Genomic DNA, 26,723 nt, shown 5'->3' on the forward strand with positions numbered 1-26,723 from the left:
GTAGCTAATACATTTTTGCCTTCAGAGAATCCCTTCTCTTTGCATTTTTTTTTTTATTCCTTTGGTAATGGGAGTGTGGCCAGATACATTTTAGCCATAGTAGAAACCATAGCCCATCTTCTATTTGGTTCTCTTCCTCAGCCTTCAAAAACCTTGGATTTCCCATCCTAAATAACCCCTTGCTATCCGCTTCCATCTCTCTCTTGGAACAGCAGTCTCTAGTGGAACCTTCACTTCTGCCTCTTGACTTACTCCTGCCAGTCTGGTCTCTGCTCTGTCAGCATTACTGAACTCCTCTTTGACGTCATTGATGATATCCTAATATCCAAACTGAAAAGCCACTTTCTTTTAGTTTGTTAAATAAAAATTGTATTTAAGGTGTATAACCTGATTTGATATGCATATACATGATGAAATGGTTACCACAGTCAAGCTAATTTACATAACTTCTCCCATAGCTACATATGTGTGTGTGTGTGTGTGTGTGTGTTCGATGAGAGCACCTGAAGTCTCTCTCAGCAAATTTCCAGTATTCAATACAATGTTAACTATAGTCATCATACTTGTACCTTAACTTTAATGCTTAGAACAAAATGACGTATGATCCAAATGTTGCCATTTTGCTTTTGTAATATTTCTATTGCAGACTTCCTAGAGGATTATGTTTTTAGAGACTTTATGATTAGTCTCTTTGGTGTTTCTATAATGGAAATCCTTAAAATAGGATTTACGACAAAGTTATCCTTATCTCAGCTTATAAGTTCTAACAGGTAGTGTTACAGTAAAGCTTTGAAAATCCTATCCTGTCATAAATAAAATGCTTCCCTGTCATTTGGGTGACTTTAGGGATTGATATCTAAATGAGGAGGTATTTATGAAATGGTACCCTAGACCAATTTGTCTTTGAGTTAAATAGAATCCATGATAGTTTTTTTCTCCCCCCCTCCTACCATACAACTTCCTCTCATCTGGACTTGTTTCTTTCCATATTTTGTTTGTAAATACAGGAACTGGGAAAGAGCTCTAAAGTCATGCTTTGCCCTTAGTTAATAGGAATTATTTTTCCGTATTTCATGGCATAAAACCTGTACCCTTAAAGGAACTTTGCTGTTCAAGCAAAAAATGTTTTGTCAGAGCCAGAAAAATAGCACTGATTAGTTATGACTCCAAGCCATAAACTTTTACCATAGAGATTTTGCGACTCTTTTTGAGTTTACTGTTTTTAATTCCCCAGATGTTTTAATCTTTTATTTAATGTGTAATTTGGCCATAATCCTTACAAAATAGAATTTTAAATGCTCCATGATGTACACAAATATATTTAAGTAAACTGTCTTCTCAACCAGTATACCCAGGTGTAGTTTATGGAGGGATATGTTTTAGGTACATGTGCACTTACAATTTTTTTTTTTTTTACATTTATTTGTTTTTGAGAGACAAAGCACAGTGAGGGATGGGCAGAGAGAGAAGGAGACACAGAATCCAAAGCAGGCTCCAGGCTCTGAGCTGTCAGCACAGAGCCCGATGCGGGGCTTGAACTCACAAACTGTGAGATCATGACCTGAGTCAAAGTCAGATGCTCAACCCACTGAGCCACCCAGGCACCCCACACGTGCACTTATAAAGATGCATACACCTGCATCCCTCAGAGAAATTGTGCACAGTAATTTTTAGGATGGACTACTTCATTGCTGTCAGTGACCTAGAATTTCAGATTAAATTGAAGGGTCATTAAAATATAGCTGCAGTTGTCTTTAAAACAACTTGATTAATGCTATAATTAATTTAGCTTTTAAGGAAACATGTGAATCATGAGCCCTGGGCATTATTTTGGTGAGATTTAGAATTTTTTTATAGGAAGATGTGGAAAATGCATACTTTAAGGCAATTTAAAATACTTTATGAAGTGTTAAGTGTATCAAAATAGAAGTATTAATCCTTACATTTATTACCCATGCATTTTGTCAGTTTTGTATTAGAATCAAACTGATTAGAAGTGATTTCCATAAATGTCTTGTCTTCTGACTGAATTCTGTACTACTACTGTAAAAAAAATGCTAACCTAATTTTTGAAAATGGTAAAGCAGGAAAGCTTTCTATTCTCAATAACTCACTCTCCGACTTCCCTGATAAAGGAGTTATTATAACCATGTTCTATCTTTGTAGCTGTAACTTTTTTTCATTAGCAACATAATAGTGAAAGGTAGAATACAGTTCTTTTACAAGATGATTTTTTTATATGTGAGCCTTAACATCTTTTTTTCACAGTCTTTCCTTAAAGTCCCTTTTTTTTTTTTTTTAACCAACTTCATTTTTGGTCCCCTCATTTGGACAGGCTGGCTTAAATGATTGAAAGCCAAATGAGGATGCAGTATCTGAGTATAGTAAATGTGCACAGCACTTTGCCCACCCTACAGTTTTGGTGGGCATGACTTCAACCGTTAATAGGCATTTTTAACTTTTAACTCAACTGCACTGATGCATTTAGCTCATGTTTAAACACAGGTCCTGAGCCTGCTGCCCTGCTAAGATGGTGAGAATGTTGCCTTTTTTTTAACATAAATTCTTAGTGATTTCTCTATATGTTTTTTTTCATGGAACTCCAGGCGATGTCTTTACTATAAACATAGTTGTTCGGAATGTGAATCTCCTCTTGGATATCTGATTCAGTGATGATTCATTTTAAATTGTTTCCATTAGGTCTTACATCGTTTCATGTTACTTGTAAACTTTTGGTTTCTCATGTTTTCTTTTGACACCTAAGTTAAATAAAACTGATTAGAGTATAGTGATATAAGCAATGCTTGGGAAATACTATGGATACTTATTGTGTGTATATGTATGTATGTACATGTGCAGTAGCTTCCTTTGATTTTACTTTGTAGTCTACGCTTAAAAGTCAATATACTTCTGGAGAGTAAATTACCATTTTCAGTTGAGGAGAAATAAAGCTAATTTATTAAAGATTAGGATGTTTATAAAAATCCTTACCCATGTTCTGCTCTTTTAATATTTGGCAAGCACAGACAAAGATATTAGGATTCAAGATAACTCAGCAAAGTTTTAGACTTCTTGAAACTTTATTAGAGATTTGATGTCTCTAATAATCATTAGGTGTGTTGAACATGTTATTTAGAGTTCCTTGTCCAGTATTTTGCTTCTAATTGAGATCCATCACTGCTGCGTGGGTGGTTGACAAAGATTCTACATTGACCATAACATTTGTTTTGTTTTTACTTGTAGACAGAGACTATTCATTTTGGCAAATACTTGTTTACTTTCCATGTTCTGCAAGAATAACAGTGAAAAAAAAATGCCCTTTATCATCCTGGTCTTGTATCAAAACAATGATGGGCCCAGCCTTCATTTTATGAATTTGATGGTCCAGGCATTTAACCGTGAATGACCTGTTCATAGGGTTTGTGGGAGCCTCTGATTAAAGGGAAGAATGTTGTAACACTGAGCTTCTTCCTCTCTTACCTCTCAGGACATCACATTTATATCACACAAAGGTGATGAGAGAGAGATTAGCACAATGGATAAGGAGGGTAAACAAAGGGAACAGATTCCCTGAGTTCAAATCAGAGCTCTGCCATATGCTGGCTCTGTCATCTTAGGTTACCTTACCTTTATGATCTTCTGTTTTCTTTTCTGCATAGTAGGACTAAAGATACTATCTATTTCACAGAGGTATTTTTAGTATGAAATGAGTTGTACATAAAACACTGCCTGGCACATAGTTAACACCTATGTGGTGGTGGTGGTGATTAGCTAACACCTACATGATGATGATTTAATAATTTGGAAGAAGCTCAGAGTACCTTTCTGAAAGAAAAAAAGGATTTGTAATATGCTCCCTTCAATACAGCTAATATTTTAATACCTCTCATATTAAATATTTGACACAATATTTGTGTCACCTGGTCTGAAAGGGAATTACTTTACAATTTTTGAAGTGCCAACTCTATATCTTAGATATATATCTATATACTCTCTATATATCTATATACTCTCTATATCTATATAGATATATAGATCCTTTAAAAAGAGTCCCCCAACTTGATAATAATTCAAATTTATTTTTTTAAGTTTGTTTATTTTTGGGAGAGAGAAAGAAATGAATGAATGTGGGGGAGAGGCAAAGAGAGAAGGGGGGTAGAGAGAGAGAATGAATGAATGAATGAATGAATGAATGAATGAATGAATGAATCACCAGGCAGGCACACTATCAGCACAGAGCCTGATGTGGGGCTTGAACCCATGAACCATGAGATCATGACTTGAGCCAAAATCTGACGCTTAACTCACTGAGTCACCCAGGTGCTCCTATAATAGTTTTTTTCAACTGCAATTTTGGTTTTTTTTGTCCAACTCTTTAGAATTTCTGCAAACTAATTAGATTGTCTTTCAAAAAAACCCGGAATCTTGTTAATTGGGTGAATTGAGACATAGAGTAAAGTAAAGCAAGTTTCTGGTATATAACCACAGGAGAAATGAGTCATCTGTAACATGAGTGATCTACACCTTAGCTTGAGCATAAAGATAAGGGGCGCTTTTCCTGGCTGTGTGCCTTCCTCTTGACACAGGGGTAGCTTGATTTCTGTTGCTTTCTTGGGGCATCATCACAAATGGAACCAAGGGAGGGGAGTCCCAGCACAAAGAAGTTTGCTTCATTTCACAATTTGGAAGCTATTTCTCAGTTGGGAAGGAGGTTGTCATTTACTTTGAAGTGCTCTTACATCCTCTTCCAAAGTTCTTTCTCCTGCCCACGTCCTTTTCCTCAGAGTTTTATACTCTCGACTTGTGTATACTCTTAACTTGGTGCTGAATCACCTCTTGAAGCTTAAAAACAATTCTGGATTTTCTGTCCTGAAGGTTTCAGTCAGGAGTCAGTGGATGGCTAGGGAACCTATACTTAAAAAAACCTCCCTGGAGGATTCTATGTCTGGCCCATGAACTGGCTTTTGGAACCACAGGTCTAAACTTCCAATTCTCAGCTGGAAGAGAAACATCCTGTGTTTTCTTCCCTTGGGCTTTACCATGGGCACGCTGTTGATACTGAGCTGGAAATGCTAAATGTGTTGCTTGACCTCAGGAAACTGAGGCTTTGAATGCCTTAACCCCAGGGAAGAATTAAAATGAGAAGTATACATTGTAGGGCCAGGCCCATGGGGAAACTAATGTGGCCCAAGGGAACTCTGATATACTGGGGGACTGGTTGGGAAGATTGATGCTTTTTTTCATCCTAGTATTTACTTATTAATTTGTTTGTTCAGCAGCCATTTAAATGATTATGAGATCAAAGACATTTTGCTGGGCACAAGGGATGCAAATAGTATAGTGGAAAGAATACAGGTTTTAGAATCAGCCAGATGTTGGTTTGAATCCTTGCCGAGCTATGTGATTTTGAGCTATTAACTTCTCTAAACTTATTTCCTCATTGGCAAAATGGAAATAATGCCTACCTTGCAGGCTGTCATAAGGATTATAAATAATACACATGAGGCATCTCACATAAGTTAGCATTCATGTGGCAGGTATAGTGTCTGGAACTGTACACACATTTTCTTTGCCCCTCATAGGTGGTACTATTGATACCAATTTAGAAATGAGTAAGCCTTTGAAACAGTAACTGCTCCAAGATCACTAGCTTCTGAGAGGAAGAGCTTTGCTTTGAATCCAGGGCTGTCTGACCCCCAATCTGATGTCCTAACCATGTATCCTAGATGCCTGCTCAGTCTAGTGTCATGTACTCCCCCCATTCCAGACTAGACCTAGGTGTGACCCATCCATGGGCTGGCCAGGCATTGATGACTCTGTGGCAAGGCGTATTGATTCCCTCTCTGGGGACTATGCAATCAAGACTAGAGACTGAGGTTGTTACAAAGCTTAAAGGTCATGGGGTTTACTCAGGGCTAGGTTGCCTTCATAGACCATGTGTAAACTGATGCTGAGGGCAGAAGCCAGGTGGAGTCCAGGAAAAGCAAGAGAGTTCATTTTATGATAGATGATAAAGACCAGGTGGGTTAGGTTCTTTACCACATTCAGTGTGTAGATCTAGCCCATATATCTTTGCTCTAATTCCTCTTATTAGTTGAGATAAGTTTGACTATCGGCAACATGATTTTTAGAAAGACCAGGAGTCTAACCAGGACTCTAGTGGCATTAAAATGTAGCTATGCGTAGTTATTCACATAGTAGCCATGGTATACAGGCAAACAAAATTGCAACAGAAAGTGATAAATTTTTTAACAAGAGAGGTCTAAAGTGCTGAAGGGCACAGAGGAGGGAATGCACTTATGATCCTTCATGGAACATGTGTCTCCTTATGTTCTCCTGTGCTGGCTGTTTTCATGTAAGGCTCACTCCTTAGGTGGAGCAGTAGGCTTGGACTGATAGCCCGTTCTTGGACTTACCTAATATGTAGCAATTACTGATTCATTTTACTTGTAAGTATGTCTTCAAGTTCCAAAGAAATTGTTTGGAATCCAAATTAAATAAATGCTTGCCATATGATGATAGTCCTAAATATAATAGCTTGGACTCCTTTTTTTTTTTTCTTTAATGGTTATTGATTGAAGACCAAGAAGAGGGTATTAAATCCTCTTATTCTAATGGAATTATCTTAAAAGGTATCTTCTGGTATAGCATGAAGTCAGCTATGGAGGAACTTGAAACTCTTCTCTGGTTATCCCATTGGTCCTAATCAAATAAAATCAGTTATATCATTTTCTCTGCAAAACTGGATGTTTTTCTGACTTAAGGGTACCAAATGAGCCTTATATTTTTCTGCAAATTTTTAGTGAATTTAGGGTGTATAGCTGTACAACATTCTAGCAGAATGGTTTGAATACTGATTTTTTTTCATAATATGCAGTTAACTAAGAAGATGTGTAAAGCGCTTACAGTGCATGGTCCATATTAGGAATGACCACCATCTCATTTGCCCTACCCAGGAAACATATAGATTGCACCTTGCTAAAAAAATAAGCATTGAATCAATGCAGTATACATTTACAGAAAGTCTTAGGTTACAGATGCTATTTATGCAATTCATAAGGGGTTTTCAGTTATGAAGAGGGTCAGAGAAATATTAGTTGTCTTCTAAGACTTTTCTCTTAGAAAAAAAAAAATCTAAACTATGTCCTTAGCCAGTAATCTTTAAAGCTGTTAAAGAATATGAAACCTGCTTCCCAGTCTAGCGCAGTTGCTAAGAAGCTATAGGAGCTTGGTTAGGATGCTCTAGTTTTTCTGTGCCTCATTTGCTTCATATCTTAACACTTGGCAGAGTTGGAGTAGAGCAGGGGGTGGAACATATCTGCTATACTCTGTCTCTCTACCTTCCCAATTTGGCCAAATGATCAGCATCCTGGGAGGCCAACTTGATGACAGCCCTTTGTCCTCAATCAGCACCTGACAATCAGCTCTTATACTTTTCTTAAATCTGTGTGCACCCCCTGGACCAGAAGATAATGAAGATAATTTTTAGTTTTACAACTCTATTCTTATAAATAAGAGATCCAAGAAAAGGACATGTTCTTTACAGATATTTTATATTAACTGCCCCATAAGAAAATGGCAACCTGGATGTGTGAATAATGCTTTTTCCCTAAATCACCATTTGAAAAGCAAATTCATTTGACTTTTCTTCTCTCATTAGCTCCCTTGACCCTCAAACATCTTTTTAAAGGATTACAGTTACACTTTTCTTTGTGCTGCACTTGGACCTTGCTATGTATCCTTTAGTCCACTATAGAGCTTTAAAGGAAAAAAAAAAAAAAGCCTCCAGCTGGGGTTAAAAGAAAGTGTTTAAGAAGTTAGAGCTCCAAAGCTCCCCGGCCTGCACACTTTTTACACCAGAGATACTAGTAAAAGTGAATTGTTGCCCCCTTGTGGTATTTTTTCACACAAGTGAAGTTGTAGAGTATAATTTTAATCTCTGCCACCTTGAAACTGTCTTTGCGATGAACTTAGTTATTATGAAAAAAATTAGGTATTTTTGAAACCACCTCTCCTTGTTTATTTATTCTCATCTGTCTTAAACTTTATAGGATCTTGTCTTTGATATTTTTTGAAATACCAGATATCTAAGAGCTTAAGTCAAATGGATGACCAAAATTATATGGAAGAAACCCAAATATCATTCAAATTACTTTTCTGTAGTCCTTGGCACTTCAAATGAGTTTGTAGGGTCTTAGGAATATATTATTGCCCCTTTTATAAGTCATGTTATATACCTGAAGATATTCTTCAGAGCTATAAAATAGGGAAAATTTGAAATACCATGTCCGGGAATGCTTAGTTGTGATATAGTTAATTCATAAGGGTTCAGGTGATCTTTAGGATTAGATTTTCTTCCATTTTCATTATATGGAATATGAAACAAGATTTTAAAACCAAATGGGGCTTCCTTTCAACAAAATAGACTTCATGCCCAATAAAATGCTTCATAGGAAGAGTGTAGAGGTCTTATGGACAAAGAAATCCATTTCATACTATTCCTTTTTACAATAAAAACGTGGCAAACTCTTAAAAATAGAACAGTAAAACAGTCATAATTGGCTTATTGATTTTTTAAATAAGTCATAAATGTATATAGGAATTCTAAATGATTTTCATGTTTGATTAGAGAAGTCCATTCTGTCAACCATTTTCTCTTTTGGATGATTGTCCCTCTCCACTAATAACCTTGAAAGTGAACAACTACTTGCAAGCTATCTGAAGATGATGGGTAGGTTTTTGAAGCACCTGCTCTTTTATAAAGATGAAATGACTAAGTGACTACTTGGCAGATTTCCACATTATGTCTTGAAACTGAAGATGCCCAGTGAAATCTCCTTAGTATGTAACTTATTTTTCAACACTGCAAAACTTGTTGGTTTGTTTCTGGATTATTTTGCTCTCAAAGAAAATTTGATCACAGTCAGGAAATAGTCATTGAAGGATTTGCCAGTCCTTTCCAAAGACATTTGTCTGTGCAATATTTTTAGTGTAAGAGAGATTATTTCTTACGCTAAAGTGTAAGAGAGATTATTTCTTAAAAAGCAGATAAATGTCACTAAAAACATCAATTAAAGAATTTTGTACTATGAATAAGGAGACAGAGTGGATTCGTTTGCTTTACTTATTCAAGGTCTTGCCTTGGAGTCTCAGCTAATGTAAAAATAACCATTAATATGTTATTCAGAAGTATTATAGACAGTGCAAGATTTTGATCTCAGGCTATGTAGGACATGCCGTGGTAGATCCCAGTAATGCTCATCATATTTGCCTACTTGAACACCTTTCTAGATTAAAGCAGCTTTGTGAACTAATGTCCATCCTTAATGCCAGAAGTGTTTAGGTAGTCCAGTAATTGTTAAGCTTTTATATCTTATATCCAATTAGGATTGACCATTCCACTAAAAAGTCTGCTTACCACCAGAGGAGGAATGTTTTGTATTATATCCTTTTCCTTATAATCTATTTATGATAAATTTTAGGGACATCAGCTTCCCTTGGGAGCAAATTTAATTGCTGTCGCCTTAAGATACAAAATACTTCATAGTTGAAAACACATTTCAGTAATCATAAAGAGAGGTCATGAAAAATTGGGTAGTAGGAAATTTCCATAACTTAGGAAATTTTTTTTCAGAATTTTATAGTAAACATCTTTATGCATAAATCTCTGTCCAAGTTTAGGTTATTTTCCTAGGACAGATTCCTAAATTTGGATAAAAAGTTATGAATATTTTAATGCTTTTGTATGCATTGCCAGATGGCTTTTAGAAAGACTGTATCAATTTTATATTCTCATAATGCATCCTGATGCCTGTCTCTCTACATTCTCACGTGAATCTTGGCAGTAGCAACTCATTTGGCATTTTTAATTGTGAAATTTGGTTACTATATTAGCTGTTTTTATTTCCCTTATGGATTATATTTAAGTCTTTTGTATATTTTTATATGAGCTTTTAAAATATTTAGGAGCCAAACTGGCATTTTCCCAGAGAATCATCAATCACCCTTAAATAAATAAATCTCTGTTGCTACTCACTCTTGGGCAAACTCAAGTTGCCCATGTGAGAAAAAGAAATTGCTCAATTGTTATTCATTGTCTACAACTCAGTCCTTGTGAAGATGTGGAAGCAACTTTCTCTGTTCTAACTTGCATGTGTCTTCTGAAGTACAACACAATCCCCCAGTGTGGTGCTTACCTGACCTTTTTGTCCCTCTTGAGCTGCTTTGAAGAATGACAAGATCTCTGAGATGATCCCCAAGTCCCCCTGGTGAATTTCATAAATACAATGAAGCCCAGGTTTCAAGTTAGCATCACAAAATTGTCATTAAAATTTAATAGGAATTCGTCCTGGTTTCAGATGATCACTTTTGTCACAATTATGGATCTAAGAGTAGAAATACATTTGTCATAATTGTTACTTACTTTCCTGTGTGTGTGTGTGTGTGTGTGTGTAGAGATAAAAGGGGAGATTTTTGTTATTTTTTTCATAGTCAAAGCTACTGAATTTTTTCTTCACTTTTCTTTCATTGCATTACAATTAGAAAGTCTTCCTCAAAACACTTAATCACCTTTATAGAAATCCTAGGCAACCTTTGTAGCCTTCCTGGGGATGTACAAGAACCATTGCTCCAATTAGGAAAAACTATTGCCTAAACCTAGTGAAGGAAAAACCTTTTGAAGACCTTCCTCAACTTTGGGGTTTATGAAGGAATGAAATTCATGTCTGCCAGGCAGTGGAGTCAGTATTTTCACAGCTTCATGCAATTTGTGAGTCTGCCTGATATCTTGGTTGAAAAGAATCTACCCTATTTCTGATTCTAATAGCAGTAATCTACAGCTGGACGTTAGGAGTATTTCCATAAGGGGCTGTTCACCTTTCTCTGTAGAAGAGTCGATAGGTTATCCTGTTGGACCATTTCCACATGTGTGCAAGTCAATGTAATTATGTTGGTTAGAGCGTGGTTTTGATGGTATTGTTCTAACTTCATTTTGATGATGATCTTGTGATATTTTAGACAACTCTCTGATGAAAGAGGATCATGGCATCTTCATTCTGTAAATGTAAAAACTGGGAGTCACAAGTGTGAGGCTATCTCAGTTACAGACCATACTTACCTACCAGCTCTTCTTCGTTCTACCTTTCTGTATTAAACCCCATTGCTTTCCTTAACAACTAAAATATCTAGCCAGTCTTCTGCATCTAGCCAGCCAGACAGGGCTGAAGAGATTCAATGGATAGTGATTTATCAAGGCCACTGTATTTGTGTTTATTTTTTATTTTTTTATTCTCTAGTTAGCATACCATGTAATCTTGGCTTCAGGAGTAGAACTCAGTGATTCATTTCTTATATATGACAACTGGTGCTCATCCTGAAAAGTTCCCTCCTTAATTTCCATCACCCATTTAACCCACCTCCATAAACCCTCAGGTCTATGTATTTAAAAGTCTCTTATGGTTTGCCTCTCTGTTTTTATCTTATTTTTCCTTCTCTTCCCCTATGTTCATCTGTTAAGTTTCTCAAGTTCTACATATGAGTGAAATCATGTGATATCTGTCTTTCTCTAACTTATTTCACTTAGCATAATACCCTCCAGTTCCATCCATGTTGTTGCAAATGGCAAGATTTCATTATTTTTCATTGCCAAGTAGTATTCCATTGTGTGTGTGTATACACACACACACAGACACACACGCACCACCCCACATCTTCTTAATCCATTCATCAGTTGATGGACATTTGGGCTCTTTCTATACTTTGGCTATTGTTGATAGAGCTGCTATAAACATGAGGGCTCATGTGCCTCTTCAGATCAGCACTTTTCTATCCTTTGGATAAATTCCTAGTAGTGTAATTTGATGGGTCATAAGGTAGTTGTATTTTTAATTTTTTGAGGAACCTTCACACTGATTTCTGGAGTGGCTGCACCAATTTTGCATTCCCACCAACAGTGCAAGAGGTTCCCCTTTCTCCACAGCCTCACCTGAGTTGTTAATTTTAGCCATTCTGAGAGGTGTGAAGTGGTCTCTCATGTGGTTTTGATTTGTATTTACCTGATAAGTGATTTTGAGTATCTTCATGTGTCTGTTTAAGGCCACTGTATTCTTAAAGCACTCAGGACAAAGATATGCAGAATTTGTCATTAGAGCTGGACATACCTGGAGGTTGACAATCTCCTCATAAAACTCCAACCTTTCTGTGCTGATCTTGGGCAGTGTATTTTCCAGGTGGTTGTTCATGAACTAAAAAGAAAGTTAAATGCATGAGTTGAATTTGGGTGACTGGCATCATACTTGCCTTTAGATGCTTCCTGTACAGGGTGAACGTGCTTAAGCATGTAAACTCATTTGAAAGTGTACAAGGCATTCTCCAAGTCTAAAAAGGAGGAAATATAAATTAGCATGCTTGTATGTCCAATATAACTTATTTTCAAATATATAGATAAAAACAGGGATATATATTTTCAGTTAGCTTTAGTCTTATCAGTTAGAGTTCAGAAGAAAATATGTACAAGACCTTTTTTATACCTTAGGTTAGGTTATATTTTAATATTTTTTTTATTCGAGTTCGACTTTAAGTCAAAACAGCCTACTTTGGACCACAAAATATTTTCAGTTAATTTAGGCCTATCCGTGGTCAAATCTTGGCTAACCATCTTAATTCTTTGGTATTTGCGATATATCCTACATGAGAAATGGGGCTGACCAAAAAGAAAACCAAGCAATGAACCAAAAGCACAGAGGTGTCATTCAAAAGAGACTTTTGAGGAAAATTTTTAGGGTTGTAACTAGGTCTCCCAAGTTATTTGGAACTTGGTTATTTGGAACCAGTACTATATAACTTATCGCCAATGGAATAATTGTGCAATTTGAAAACTTATATAAGTTTTCAGAAGCATTGCTGAAATTTTGGCCACGCTATGAACTATTTTATGCAAATAGTGAGTTAACTTTCCTATCACACAATTTTTATATCAGCCAGCAAACCCAAAGACCATTCAATATTGACAATTACATCAGAATGATTTATTAGGTAAGTGGCATGAAATTGACCCTCTCTTAAAATAAGAATTTCCAGTCATTCAGTATAGATCTTCTGTTAGTGAAAGCAGTACACATTTTTCATATGAAAAATTAAAATGGTGAATGTGAAAAGATTTAACAAATACTCAATATATTTTTATCTTAACACATTTAAAAATCTAGTAAAATTATTTTTCCATGTACTCAATTTCAATTTGCCTTTAAAAGAAACTCTAGGCTTTAAATAAATCAAATATGAGCTCATTTTTACAATGTAGTCAGCAATGATTTTAACTAAGGTTTTTGTTTAGAAAAAAATAATTGATGCTTCTTTTTAAATATATAGTTTTATGTTAAGTATTTAATCTCTCTGACCTCATTAGGTGTGTGTCATCATTAGATATAATGTTACTAAAGTAGTTGTAACTTTACAGCTTCTTTGATTAATGATGGTTTGGACTAAGGTTTCACTGGGTAGGATTAACTATGTTTAAAGATGGCAAGCTGCCATTATAACATTAATGCCAGAATTTAATAAGAACCAGAAAATAACTTCAAGGACTTTAATAATTTAATGTGAGGGCATGATCATATTTTGATTATTTTACTGTAGTGTCCTATTAAAAATAAGTTATTCTTTATGTTGTGATAAAGTTTTACTCCACACACACCGAATATCAACTATGTGCCAATCATGTGACTGTTTTCCATGCTCAAATAAGATAATATATGAGAAACATCTCCCTTATTTAGAAATCTCCTAGCCTTCTGTAATCTAGTGTTACTAATTTCCTAAGGCATGGGTCTATATCCCTAACTTCTGGCCTGTTTCTTTCACATTTCTTACATTAGCTGCCACCTCCATTGTCTAGACTGAACAGCTGACCAGATATGGCCCTGTAATGAAGGGTGGGAAGGTTGGAAAGCATGCATTAGAAGTGAATGTCCTATTTGTGGTACGGATTACTACACAGGAAGAGAAAAGTTTTGCAGGACTATACTGTTAAAACACTAGTCTGTTGAGGGAAAAATCTTTCTGTACTGAGGGTATATTGTAATGACTTCATTTCTGCAAAATACAGGTGCCCTTGATGCTCTTTACTGTTTTAAAACCTCCATGATTCCTATGTGTTTAGAACCAAAGAGGGAAATGGACCTAACACAAATAAATGCCTGCTATTCTTTGCTCTCACATTCTTAAGTATACATGCTTGCAAAGAAAAGCTGAGACCTTGTAAAAACTATAAACCATGACTACAAGATGTAAGAAGTAAAATACAGCAGAGGCAAAGGGAGACTAGATGCAAAAACTCCTGATGCAGACAAACCTCACCCCTTTAGCTCACAGTCTGGGTTTCCTGGTTGTGAAGGCAAAGAGGAGAAATAGGATTATGTGGTGGGTGATCTTCTGGTTGTAAGACACATGTCATCAGTTTTTCAGACACGAGCATTTTTCTTGTTCACCGTAATAAGAATAACTTATTCCAGGGGATTTGTAGAAGAAGCCATAGCCACATAAGGAGTGATGTCCCCATGAATTTTTATAGAAAAGAAGAAAGTATTTCACCTATGTCATTTCATACACCAGCCTTTGGAGAACAGGGAGGGAGTAATGTTAAAAGCAAGACATTTTTTTCTCCCAGGGGGGCAGGGAAAAGGGAGTTTGAAACTTCTGGTATATTTACTGTAGATAGATGCTTATTTTCTTTCGCCCCACTGACCTGTGGAGCAGTAGAAAGATGTAAAGATGTCTAGTAAAGGGTAGCATTGTTAACAGTCGGAGGGGATAAATGGAATTTTTGTGGCAGGATGAGATTTGCAAGACTGATCAGGCTGCTGGGAGGTTTTTAAATATGCCAGTTCCCTATAACAGGAAGATCAGTCTCTGTTTTAGACAGCATATCCAATTTAGTAAATTATTATTACTCCGTCAAAATTAATGTGAACAATTTTCTCTTTGAGGCTGCTTTTTCCATAGGTGATGTTTTCCAGATGGGCTTTGTGTAAAACTCTTAATGTTTTGTGTTTTCTTTCCTAGAGAAAGAGCCTTTTCTGACATGTCTTCATTTCTTTCTCTTTCCCTCCTTGTAGGAAAGAGAGCCCCAAAGGCAAAGGAGAAGAACAAGAAAAAGAAGAGGAAGCTGATAGAAAGAGCCCAGGAGCAACACAGTGTCTTCCTAGCTACAGACAGAGCTCATCAGTAAAATAGGAGACTTGTAGGTTAGATTTTGGGGGATTTTTGTTTTTGCAAAAGTGCACAAAGCTACTCTCCCCGCCTGGACACTGGTGTGTGGCGTTTATGCTGCCTTGACCAGTATTTGTTCCCGGTAATGTTGTGAAAGGAGGAGCCACGAGCGTGGTCTCTGTTATTTATGCTTCAATTTGCATCTGGAGACTGTGAAGGCAGGAGCTCACGGCCTGAATCGGTGGAAGAGGGAGTGGGTGTCCAGCATGTGCCTTGGCTCCACATGCACGGAGGGAACGTGGCATCATGGAGAGACAACGGCCGTGAGGCCCCAGACCACCACTGGAGAACAGACTTGTGCATATTTATGGGAAAGAAGACACTCCGCAGGCAAAGTGCTATTTCACCTGTGACCTTGATTTCTCACGTTGTGTATTTGCAAGGATAAATGTATGTGGATATCTGCTTTTAGCTGGGGGTATGCTCCAGGGATTCCTGCTCAGTATCACATCAGCTCCAACATGTACATAATCTGTGGGGCCATCCATAAACCTCTTACTGTATATTTATGCCTTCTTTCCTGTAACAAGTCATACCTGATTAATATTATGTCACTTTGTTTCTAGATGTTCCTAACCATCGTCCAGTAAATGACTTCTAGTTGTGCGAATTGACGGATGTTTTGTTGCCCCTTGAAATGTAACTTTTCTTGGAGGGCTTATTGCTCATTGTAAGAATAGGATAAGCTAGTTTGTACATAGGCTCAAATGACCAGTGTCAAAGAATCTGAATATCAGTAGAACTTCCCCACTCCAGCTCTCCTCCTACAGATAAAGCAGCATGTGTCAGGCAGAAACTAAAACTCCCTTTACGTCTAAGAGGTGATGACTTTATGAAACACAATTGAAAACGCAAGGAATTACATGCAGTCCCTTCTAGTACTCATCATGCAGTTTCAGAGGCTAGAGATATTTTCAAACTTTTGCTTCAAGCTTCAATATATATACATATTTATCTAAAGCCATCCCTGACTTACCAGGACAGGGTACCTACCAATATTCTTGGGTCACTGTAGAAATTACCATCGTGAGACCATGCATAGAATTTGAGAAGAAAACAGTATGAATTCCTGTAACTGCTGCTCAGATCTTAACAGGTCTCCTTTGAGCCAGATCCGTATCCTCTCCAAGACAGAAGAACACGATGGAGACTTCCCTGGGGACTTTTGGAGCAGCTGTTTCAAAAACATCATCATATACTTGAGGAAATCAGCTCTCAGAGAGCTTTGAATTGGCTTCTTCTATAAAAGCATCATTATCTTCCTGGCTAATTCAGATGAAAATTAAAACAAAAAAATGGTACAGATGTTTAAGGAAAAAAAAAGCAAGGTAAAGCATTTTTTCTCACCTTGCATTGGCAAAACTACCTCTTCAGCATTTTTGTTTTGAGTCAAAAGCATCTTACCAGTGAGTATCAATGTCCTATACATCATTATGAGAATATTGTTGCTATGAGATAATAAGCCATATATGAATGTTGTACACAACTTTAGGGTTTGCATTTAATCCTAAAGTGCTCACCTCGTTTCATGTCTATTTACACTATATTCCTATTTACTAAGTGGGGAAGGGGCTCCTTTATATAGTGCTTCATCGTTAATAAGTCAATATCTGTTCTGTTTCTGAGATGTTCTTTTCATGCATTAAAAATCTTCAAAATTATTGTTTGTGGAAGTTTTCTTTAGAGGTACATTTAGAGCAAAAAGAAATACTTTAACAACTCTACCCCTAAATAATGATCCTTACAAAAACACAAATGTTACCAAAAGGAACTAAATAGTTTAGCTATACATTACACTAGAGTGGAATGGAGTGGTTAGGCAGTGTGGCTCTAAAATCTCTACTCCTGAGTTCTAATCTAGACTCTGAGAGTAGCCTGGGGCAAATTATCTCTCCAGGTCTCTGTTCCTCATCTGTGAAATAGAGGTAACAGTAGTATCTACCTGTAGGCCTATGTTTTGAGGATTAAATTAGGTAAAATGTGTAAAGTATGGTCAGCACAGGGTATATACTAAGTGCTATCCAAGTTACCTGTTATTAATTGCCTCTTCTTGGCTAATTATTTCAAAAACACTCATTTCTCTCTATATTTTTGAAAATTTCAGTTCCTTTCTATCTATTGCTTGATGCCTAGGCATCATTTGCCCCAATTTTTATTCTTTATTTTTATTTTTTATTAAAAAAATTTTTTTAAACATTTATTATTGAGAGACAGAGACAGACCGTGAGCAGGGGAGGGGCAGAAAGAGAGGGAGACACAGAATCCAAAGCAGGCTCCAGGCTCTGAGCTGTCAGCACAGAGCCGGATGTGGGGCTCGAACTCACAAACCACAAGATCATGACCTGAGCTGATGTCAGACGCTTAACTGACTGAGCCACCCAGGCATCCCTGCCCCAATTTTTATTCTTATGGGAATTGATTTACAGCTGACATATAATCTTCCAATTGTAAATAAAAGATTCTTACTACAGTATCATTTATAGCTTTCTGGGAATACAAAGAAAATCTCGTGGTTTTCTATAAGTAGCTTTACCATTCCTATATTTATATGATGTATATAAATATAGACCATATGAAACTGGTTCCCCCCTCCAATATTTTCATGGAGCTTAGCATCTGTAAAAGTAAATGATGGAATCACAACTTTGTCAATTAAGTTTAGGTAGAGAAAATGGGTGAAGGGAGTCAAAAGGTAGAAAGTTACACAACAAATATGTCATAGGGAAGGCAATGTATAACATGGCGACTATAGTTACTAATGCTATTGCATATTTGAAAGTTTCTAAGAGAATCTTAAGTGTTCTTATTACAGAAGTTTGACAGACAAGCACTTAGGAAAAGCCATTTTTATGAATGTCTTTGTTCTTTTTCAAGATGCTAATACCAATAATTGTATGCATGGAATTTTCATGTTTTGCTAGAAACATGTGGAGAAAAGATAGCACTTAGCCTCAAGTGTGTGACTCCTATAAAGGTCATGTGTGATTCCTCCTCCAGCTTCATATTTTTTTCTTTAAAGGAGAGCTGTGAAGAGAAAGAAAAGGGCATCATCTGTTCATGTTAGAGAAGTTTGTGCATAGTAGATATTACTTGATAATATCATTAGACAAGGTAGAATTAGTAACCCTGTGAATGTATATCTTGACCGATCTCATCATCTTCCCTCTTCTTTCAAAAGGAATAACTATTTCACTTATGCATCTGACCCCCTTCCTGTTACTTTGGGGGATCTTCAGTATCCACTTCTAGAATTTCTTCAGCCCTTCCTCTTCTCAAGTCACCATTTCATCAAAGTCTTCACGGTCCACATTTCTGAAAACTTTTGTTCATTAATGGCTTGTTCCCTTCTCGGCGATTTCTTCCCACACCACCACACTATCATTGTTCTGACAAAGGGAGCAGTGATGTTCCCCTTGCTAAACACAAGGAGGACATTTGCCTTGATCTTTTTGTATGTGTCCTGTCTGCTCTTTCCACCAAGTTTAACTTTATTGTGCCCTTTTCTCTAGGAATTTCATTTCTCATTTGGCTTCTATGACAATCTTAACCAGGGCATTGTACTTCTTCTTAGTCTTTTCAAGTTCTTTCTTGGCCTAAATTAAAAACACTGAAGTTTCATAGGTGAACTTACTGTTTAATCTTTTACTCTTCTCATTTCCTCATTTTGCTTGGGAAATATGATCTTATGGCTTCACATACCATCTGTATGCTCTTGGTTTCCAAAACACATATTGGTCTCCAGGTCTTCGTTAACAATTTCCAATCCTCAAATAGAGATATCGACTAGGGAGCCCACACTGCCCTCAAGCTCAGTGTATCTAAAACTGAATTTGTTACTACCTCAGTCAGGCTCCAGTCAAGAAAATAAACTAGTCAACATATTTCAAACAGGGAGTTTAACAGTGATAATTGGTTATACAGGTAATAAAGGAGGTGGGAAGCTGAAGTGGGAATGACAAGACCACCCAAAGATTAATAATAGGAGGAAGCCACTATTACCCCTAGGGCAACCTCTTCCTGATAACAGGAAGAGATTGAGTTTCCAGAATCTAGAAGGCAAGGCCACCCAGCTCAAGCTAGAACTATAGCTGAAGCTAGAGCTGCGAACACAGAAAAAGATGGAATGAAAGAAAGCTTATCTGGTAGGAGGAAGCTAAAATGTAAATCTGGTCACCCTGAGAAATGCTGCCAGAGGCAAACAGAGGAAAAAACACCCTGGATTCTCCTAACCTTCATATCTCCAGTCTTTTACCCACACCTGCCATTGCCCAAAGCTATCTGGAAACTAGGGAGCCTGAGTAATGTAGTTCTCTGTGACACTGAGTGCAACAGAAGGACATAGACCCAGGAGCAATGAGCAAATGGTCAACATAATCACTGACATCTGCCCCCAAAACAATTCCTCTTCCTGCCGTCCCCCTTTAGTAGTTAATAAAACCTTTAACTACATAGTTGGTTACATGAACACTCTTGTATTCATCATTTACTCCCATTGTTTCCTACATCTAATCAGTTCTATATTCTAGTGAGCCTACCTCAGAAATCTCTCTTGAATTTCTCCCCATGTCTTTGCTTTCTTTGTGCTATGGCTGTGCTAAGTTCTCTTTGTATCTCTTGTAGACTGTTTGTTATCCTAAATATTCTTACCTCCAGCTTCACTCCAGGTATTCATTTGTATTTCTACTACTTCTTTTTCTGTTAATATATTGGTGGGTTTTATAGAATAAAATCTTGAATTTTTTATATGAAACACAGTAACCTTCTAACTTCCTCTTTACCCACTTATCTTGTAGGGATCATGAAAAGACTGAATGCATTGGGATTATCATTATTATAAAATCTTCAAGGGTTTCTTTCAGGTAAACTCAGACATGCATACCATAATGGTTGATACCCTTGAATCATGAAGGCAGAGATGTAAGGGCAACTATGACTTTAAAAGTAGATGGTGGGCCACCTGGGTGGCTCAGTTGGTTAGGTGTTCAACTGAGGCTCAGGTCATGATCTTGAGGTCTAGTCTGTGGGCTTAAGCCCCACGTCAGGCTCTGTGCTGACAGCTCAGAGCTTGGAGCCTCCTTTGGGTTCTGTGTCTTCCTCTCTCTCTGTCCCTTCCCTGCTTGCTTGCATGCTCGTTCTCTCTCAAAATAATAAGTAAACACTAAAAAAACCCCTTAAAAGTAGATGGTGAACACACAAAATCTGAGAGGTCAGTCTGAAAACTGTGTCCAAGATTTAGACAATTCCCATATTAATCTAAGACAAATCACTACAATAAACTGCCATGTGCCACCTCCCCCAGCTTCAGAAGACAGTGATTGGTGAACTAAACACAAGCCTTAGAAACCTTCCCAACAAAGGTGTTCCAAGGAAACATTGCTAAGAGATTGAAGTTGCCAAGGGAATTATCCTCTCTTGGATTCCCAGGTCCACTTAATGCCTGAGATGGTGATAACTGTCTTCTCTCAGAAACACTCTCTGGAGTATTCCACGAAATAGTTTTCAAATATTTCCACTAAGACACCCTTAAAGACAGGAAAATAAAGTTGTAAGTCTGGGATTAGAACCTTTATTAGCAGACTAACTCCTCCTCAGGTTTTTAACCTCAGTCTCTGCGACAGCATGCTCTCCATGTGCACATCCAACATTTATTTGATTCTCTTCTGACTTTGTTTCTTCCCATTGCTAATTTAGTTATAAGACTCTGTCACAAGGTCTGTTTTTGAGAAAAGGGGTTAGCAAACTTTTTCCATGAAGGCCCTGAGAGTAAACAGTGGGTTTTATAGGACAAGTGGTCTTGGTCACAGCAACTCAGCCATGCGACTGTGGTACAAAAGCAACCCTAGACAGTAAACAAGTGGGTGTGACTATATTGCAATAAAAATTTATTTACAGACACAAATATGGATTTCATAGTTTCACAACATAGTATTCTTTTGATTTTTTTCAACCATTTAATACATGTACAATTGCGGGGCGCCTGGGTGGCGCAGTCGGTTAAGCGTCCGACTTTAGCCAGGTCACGATCTCGCGGTCCGTGAGTTCGAGCCCCGCGTCAGGCTCTGGGCTGATGGCTCAGAGCCTGGAGCCTGTTTCCGATTCTGTGTCTCCCTCTCTCTCTGCCCCTCCCCCGTTCATGCTCTGTCTCTCTCTGTCCCAAAAATAAATAAACGTTGAAAAAAAAATTAAAAAAAAAATACATGTACAATTGTTGGTTTGACAACCACACAAAAACAGGTGGCAGTCTGGATATAGCATAAAACCTGTGGGTCAGTGAACTATCCTTGCAAATTCTGTGAAAGGCTACCTCTAATTCTGCCTCTGAAGGAGTCCATTAAATGTACTGAAGGCCTATGCCGTTTAAAACCACCTTGTATGTGGCCAAGTCTCAAAGTTCTATTTTCACTCTTGATTATCTAACTCTAATTCTAGTTTTCTCTCTTTATTTGCCATAGGATATCATATGTACTTTGGGCCCAAACCTAAAGTGAAATAGTAAAAACTCAAAAATCAAAAAAATTTTTTCTGCCTAAGTTTTCTCCTATTTAACTTTTTCATTGGTATAAATAGCACTACTATCTTCTAGTGTACCCAAGCCCCTGCATCCTGATGGGACAATCTTATACTTCCTCTTTATTCCATCTTCAACATCAAGAGATCTTCCTTATTTTTCTGTAATGTGCGTCTGTGGTGTACTCTTCCTTTGTTTTAATCTATGTGAAATAAAGCACTGGACTAATTTTAAATGCAACCAAGAAAACTCTTTTTAAAAATGATTATTTGTTTATACTTACTGGCATCTTTATTTCTGGGATCCATAACTCCTTAATTGTGTTGCCCATTATCTTAGTTTTTCTTTCCATTGGAGTGTGCCTTCCATTTCCTGCCTTAGCCTATGAAAATTGAGTGTACAATGAATGCCTTCTAAGAACAAAACTTGGTAGGCAATGATTGCAGTGCCCCTGCCCTCCAGCTTGTTCATTTGGAATGAAAGATGATTTTTAGACTAACATTGTGTATCTTCTTGAGCTCCTCTACTATGGAGACCACAGAACAGGCTATGTGGTAATGGAAGGAGTGTCAAGAAAGGCATCTCTGGGAACTTTGGCATGAGGTCTGGATGCTGAGTATATGAAGATATAAAAAGGATATAAAAAGGGAAAAAAGTAGCTCTGACACTGGAACCAGCCAGGACAAAGGCCCTAAGGTGCAAACAGGACAGCAAGGACCAAAGTACAGACAAAAGGGAGGAGTTTTTAGAGTATAGTCAGGAGGAGCATGGAACCAATATTCAAAGGATGGGTCATGAAAGCTATGGCAAAAGCTTTAGTCTAGGTGCTTGGAAAACCACTGGAGGATTTAAGCAGGGGAGTGATATGATTTGATTCCTTTACCCTATTCACTAGGGGTGCTGTGTGGAAGGTGGGTTTTCAGAGTTAAAGCAGAGAGACAAATTAGCAGGTTATTTCAGTAATCAGATGAGAATATGACTTGGGCTGGTGGATGGCAGTAAAAAAGGGGAGAAATGGTTATATTCAGGACATAGTTTGGCAGAAGAGCCCACACACTTGCCAATGAGTTGGACGTAGTCAGTAGTCATGGAAGAAAAAAAAATGGAACTGAATTATGTCCCCTAGGTTTCTTGCCTTATGCAATAGTATATATCAGGAAGGTGAGGAAAACTGGGGATTACGTAAATCTATTTTTCATAGGATAAGTTTGAGATGCCTGTTTGATATTTATATGTTTGATATCTCTAAATCTGGATTTTAGGCAAAAGTTGAGATCTGGAGACATATCCAGTGGGGTATATCAGTGTATAAATGGCACTGAGCACCAAGGATGCACATGGGCTGATGCAGAGAGAGAATGTAGAAGGAGAAGAGACTTAAAAGCACTGGAACCTTAGATATCAACCAGAGAAGGAGACACCAGTAAAGGGACTTGAAAAGGTGTCCTGGGAGAAAAACTAGGAGCAGGTAGTTGCTAACAGTGACAAAGAACTTGGATTTAAAGTTTACATAGTTTCCTTCCCCCTCATGTTAGAATAAAAATCTAAGAGAAGTGAAGGACAATTAGGAAAAATTTGTAATAATTGAGGAGTTTGGTCTTCTCAAATTGTTTTCCTCATTGTACACTCCAAGAGTGAAACTAACCAATACCTTATAATCTCCTTGAACATGTTTTCAATGTAGAAAGACTTTAAATAAGTCAATGCTCAAAAATCTTTGGAAACTACTCTTTACACAAATGTGATAATGATACTTAATTTCAGGTTACTATATCACCTACCAATTTCATCTACATTTATGATGAAATAATTATCTCAATGACCTAAGAAAGAATTTCCCTTTATTTCTTTCAAATTTAATAAACTATATCAAGTGAACAACAAGCATTTTGTGAATTATAGGTCCTTGGGTTTGTAATTTTCAACAATGAAGATTTTTTTAAAGTTGTAATTATTGAGGTACTTTTATAACAGCCCTCTGATGTAGGACCGTACATGTTTGAACAGAGTTAAGTATTACACACACCTACATAATCATGGTATTTAACTGGAAAGCAAGAGAAGTGTTAAAGTACTTTTTTTCAGTGTTTACTATGTAAAAGAGAATAACTAAAGTTCTAACTACTTTCATTATATTTTGAAATTAAATAAATATATTTTTATTCTTCTTTCCCATCACACATGCTTCTTTCAAATTTATTCTTTCCTATATATACTACCTGGAAAAACTAAATTTGACAGAAACACTGATTGCATACTCATAACCAGTTCTCTCCTTTCTGACCAATCATAAGCATCCCATTTCTCAGTATTCTTATAGCTGGGTGAAGCCTTATGATTGATTTTAACCAATGGAATTTTGGCTTAAAATTATGTGTATCACTTCAGAGCTAGGGCATTTAAGAGCATATATCTGTTCTGTCTCTTTTGGCTGTCCATAAAGGTAGACCCACAAGATGAAAGCAACCTATATCTCTGAGTCACTGCATGGAAAACAGTTTCCTTCCGTGGTTGCCAAGCCTTAATCATACTTTGCATGAATAAGAAATAAACCTTTACTGTATTAACTACTGAGATTCTGGGGTTATTTGTTACCTTACATGGCCTGGCATTACTCTATAGTGCAGTTTCCCAGTTTACTTTTTCTTGGGATTAAGAAACTATCAGGGTGCTGAGTGGCTCAGTTGATTAAGCATCTGGCTCTTGATTTTGGCTCGGGTCATGATCTCACAGTCATGGGATTGAGCCCTGCATCAGGCTCTGTGCTAATTGGAGCACAGAGCCTGCTTGGGATTTTCTCTCTCTCTCTCTCTCTCTCTCTCTCTCTCTCTCTCTGCCCCTTCCCCTCTTGTTCTCTCTGTTTCTCTCTCTGTCTCTTTCTCAATAAATAAACATTAAAAAAAACCTATCTTACTTATTAGTTGAAACCTGATCAGTAGATCTATAAAAGCAAAAAAGTCAAAAGGATATTTGACCAAAATAATTGACTTGCTTAGGTTTAGAATTAGAACAATGACATATACTTTTAGTGAAGTGTCCTATTTTGATGGCAGAGATTGACTACCATTCTGATGGTAGTACAATAATTTGTTGTCAAACTTTTCCAAGGATTCACATAATATTATTAGATAGTCAAGGTAGCACGTAATCTCTATGGGTTTTTTTTCCACACACCTACCCTATGCCACAAGACTAGGCAATCTATAAAATGCTATTAGTGGATGGTCAACAAGATGGTGAAATAGGAGTCTTCTTAATTCTCCTCCTCCCACAGACACACTGAGTGTACAGCTAAAGAGTAATGACCTCTGAAAGAGATCTAGAAACTAGCTGAGTGACTCCCACACATTGGGCAAATGAGGAAATATCCACACTGGAATGGGTAGGGAAGACTAAGACAGACATTCACCACAAACCCCATTCCCATGATAGCACCATAAAACCAAGAGGGAACTCCAAACTCCCAGTGTCTCCATGAGAAGGGAAGGGTTTTGACCCATATATAGCACCCCAACATTTGTTTTTGGAGAGGGAGAGAAAGAGAGAGAGAGAGAGAGAGCACAAGCAGTGGAGAGTCAGAAGGAGAGGGAGGAGAGAATCCTAAACAGGTCCCCCACTCAGTGCAGAACCTGATGCAGGGCTTGATTCAATGACTGTGAGATCATGACCTGGGCTGAAATCAAAAGTCAGGTGCTCAGCTGACTAAGCCACACAGGCACCCTTATAGCACCCCAACTTTTAAGACTCCTGTTGAGGAACAGGACCTCTAAACACTTATCTCTGAAAGCCGGTGAGGCTTGTGTCCAATTGTTAACTGTTGTGAACACTCACTGTGGCTATGTCCCTATGGTTCAGTGCAGAGGGAACAGGCAAAATTGCTCATCTCCCAGTGTTTTCCTGAAAGAAGTCCATCTATATACATTAAAAGCTGCTACCTGAGTGCTAAGCTTCTAATTTAGCACACATCTAGGGGCTATCTGTAATCCTCCCTGGAGACCACAGGAACCACGACACCTCCCTTGCCATCTTTTTGTAGCCAGCTACAAGTCAGCAGTATTTCCTGGAAGGAGCCTGTACACATGTCTGCACCTCAGGTTTTGTGCTGTCACCTGAGGGACAGGTCCCTGGATTGCCTGGATCTGATAGCCAATGGGACTTCCATTCATAAATCCCACAGAACTGTAGCAAACAAAAAAGAAGTTCCCAATTGGCTATTCTCTCAGGGCTCAGTGCAGAGGAAACAGGCAAAAATGCCCATCTCAGTCTTTCCCAAAAAAGTGTTTATCTACATACTTTAAAAGCTCTGCCTAATGGTCAGGCTTCTAATTTAGCACGCATTTAGGGGCTGGCAACAATACTTCCTGGAGATGAGAGAAGCTAGTGGACACTTTATCTGCCTTCTCCCTCTAGCCCACTCCAAATCATCAGTATCTCCTTGGAGTATATACATGTCTGGGACCACAGTTCTCATGACTGCTGCATGAAAGACAAGCCTCCAGGTCTCTGGACACTGATAGCAAATGGAGCTTGCATATGTGACCCCACAGAAATGTAGCAAACAGAAGCAGCTCTTAATGGGTACGGAAGCAATCCCTTCTCCTACCATGGCTATAACTCCCAGCACAGAGAGATGAAGCAAAATGGTCATCTCCCAGTTTCTTCCTAGAAACTACATACTTTCCCAGCTTCTGCCTGAGGGTCCAGCTTCTAATGAACCTGCATTTAGATGATGAATATGCTTCTCCCCTTTGGACACTGATGGGCCTTGGCATACTTTCAACTTCTGGGAGAGACTAAGAACAAAGAAGCCAACTAGGACAATCACAAATGTTTGAGAGATAATCAAGAGCTTGGGCTGGGATAATTGACAAAGTTCATCTCCTAGAGAAGACTTTTCTGTGAAAACTGGGAGAGATGGCTATTTTATCTAATGTGCAGAAGCCAACAC

The 26,723-nt window shown here is 37.6% G+C and overlaps 1 protein-coding gene across 1 annotated transcript in view; it reads left to right on the plus strand.

Annotated features, from left to right (window-relative positions):
* RSPO2 (R-spondin 2) overlaps positions 1-21,218 on the plus strand; it is a 159,074-nt gene extending 137,856 nt beyond the window's left edge. Inside the window, exon 6 of the mRNA XM_027064024.2 lies at positions 15,114-21,218. Within this exon, the coding sequence (XP_026919825.1) occupies positions 15,114-15,226 (113 nt within the window). The 3' untranslated portion in view covers positions 15,227-21,218. The remainder of the gene's footprint in view (positions 1-15,113) is intronic.
* The last annotated feature ends 5,505 nt before the right edge of the window (positions 21,219-26,723 follow it).

The sequence above is a fragment of the Acinonyx jubatus genome, chromosome F2 (genome assembly GCF_027475565.1).
Source record: "Acinonyx jubatus isolate Ajub_Pintada_27869175 chromosome F2, VMU_Ajub_asm_v1.0, whole genome shotgun sequence".
In the NCBI taxonomy this organism is placed as follows: domain Eukaryota; kingdom Metazoa; phylum Chordata; class Mammalia; order Carnivora; family Felidae; genus Acinonyx; species Acinonyx jubatus.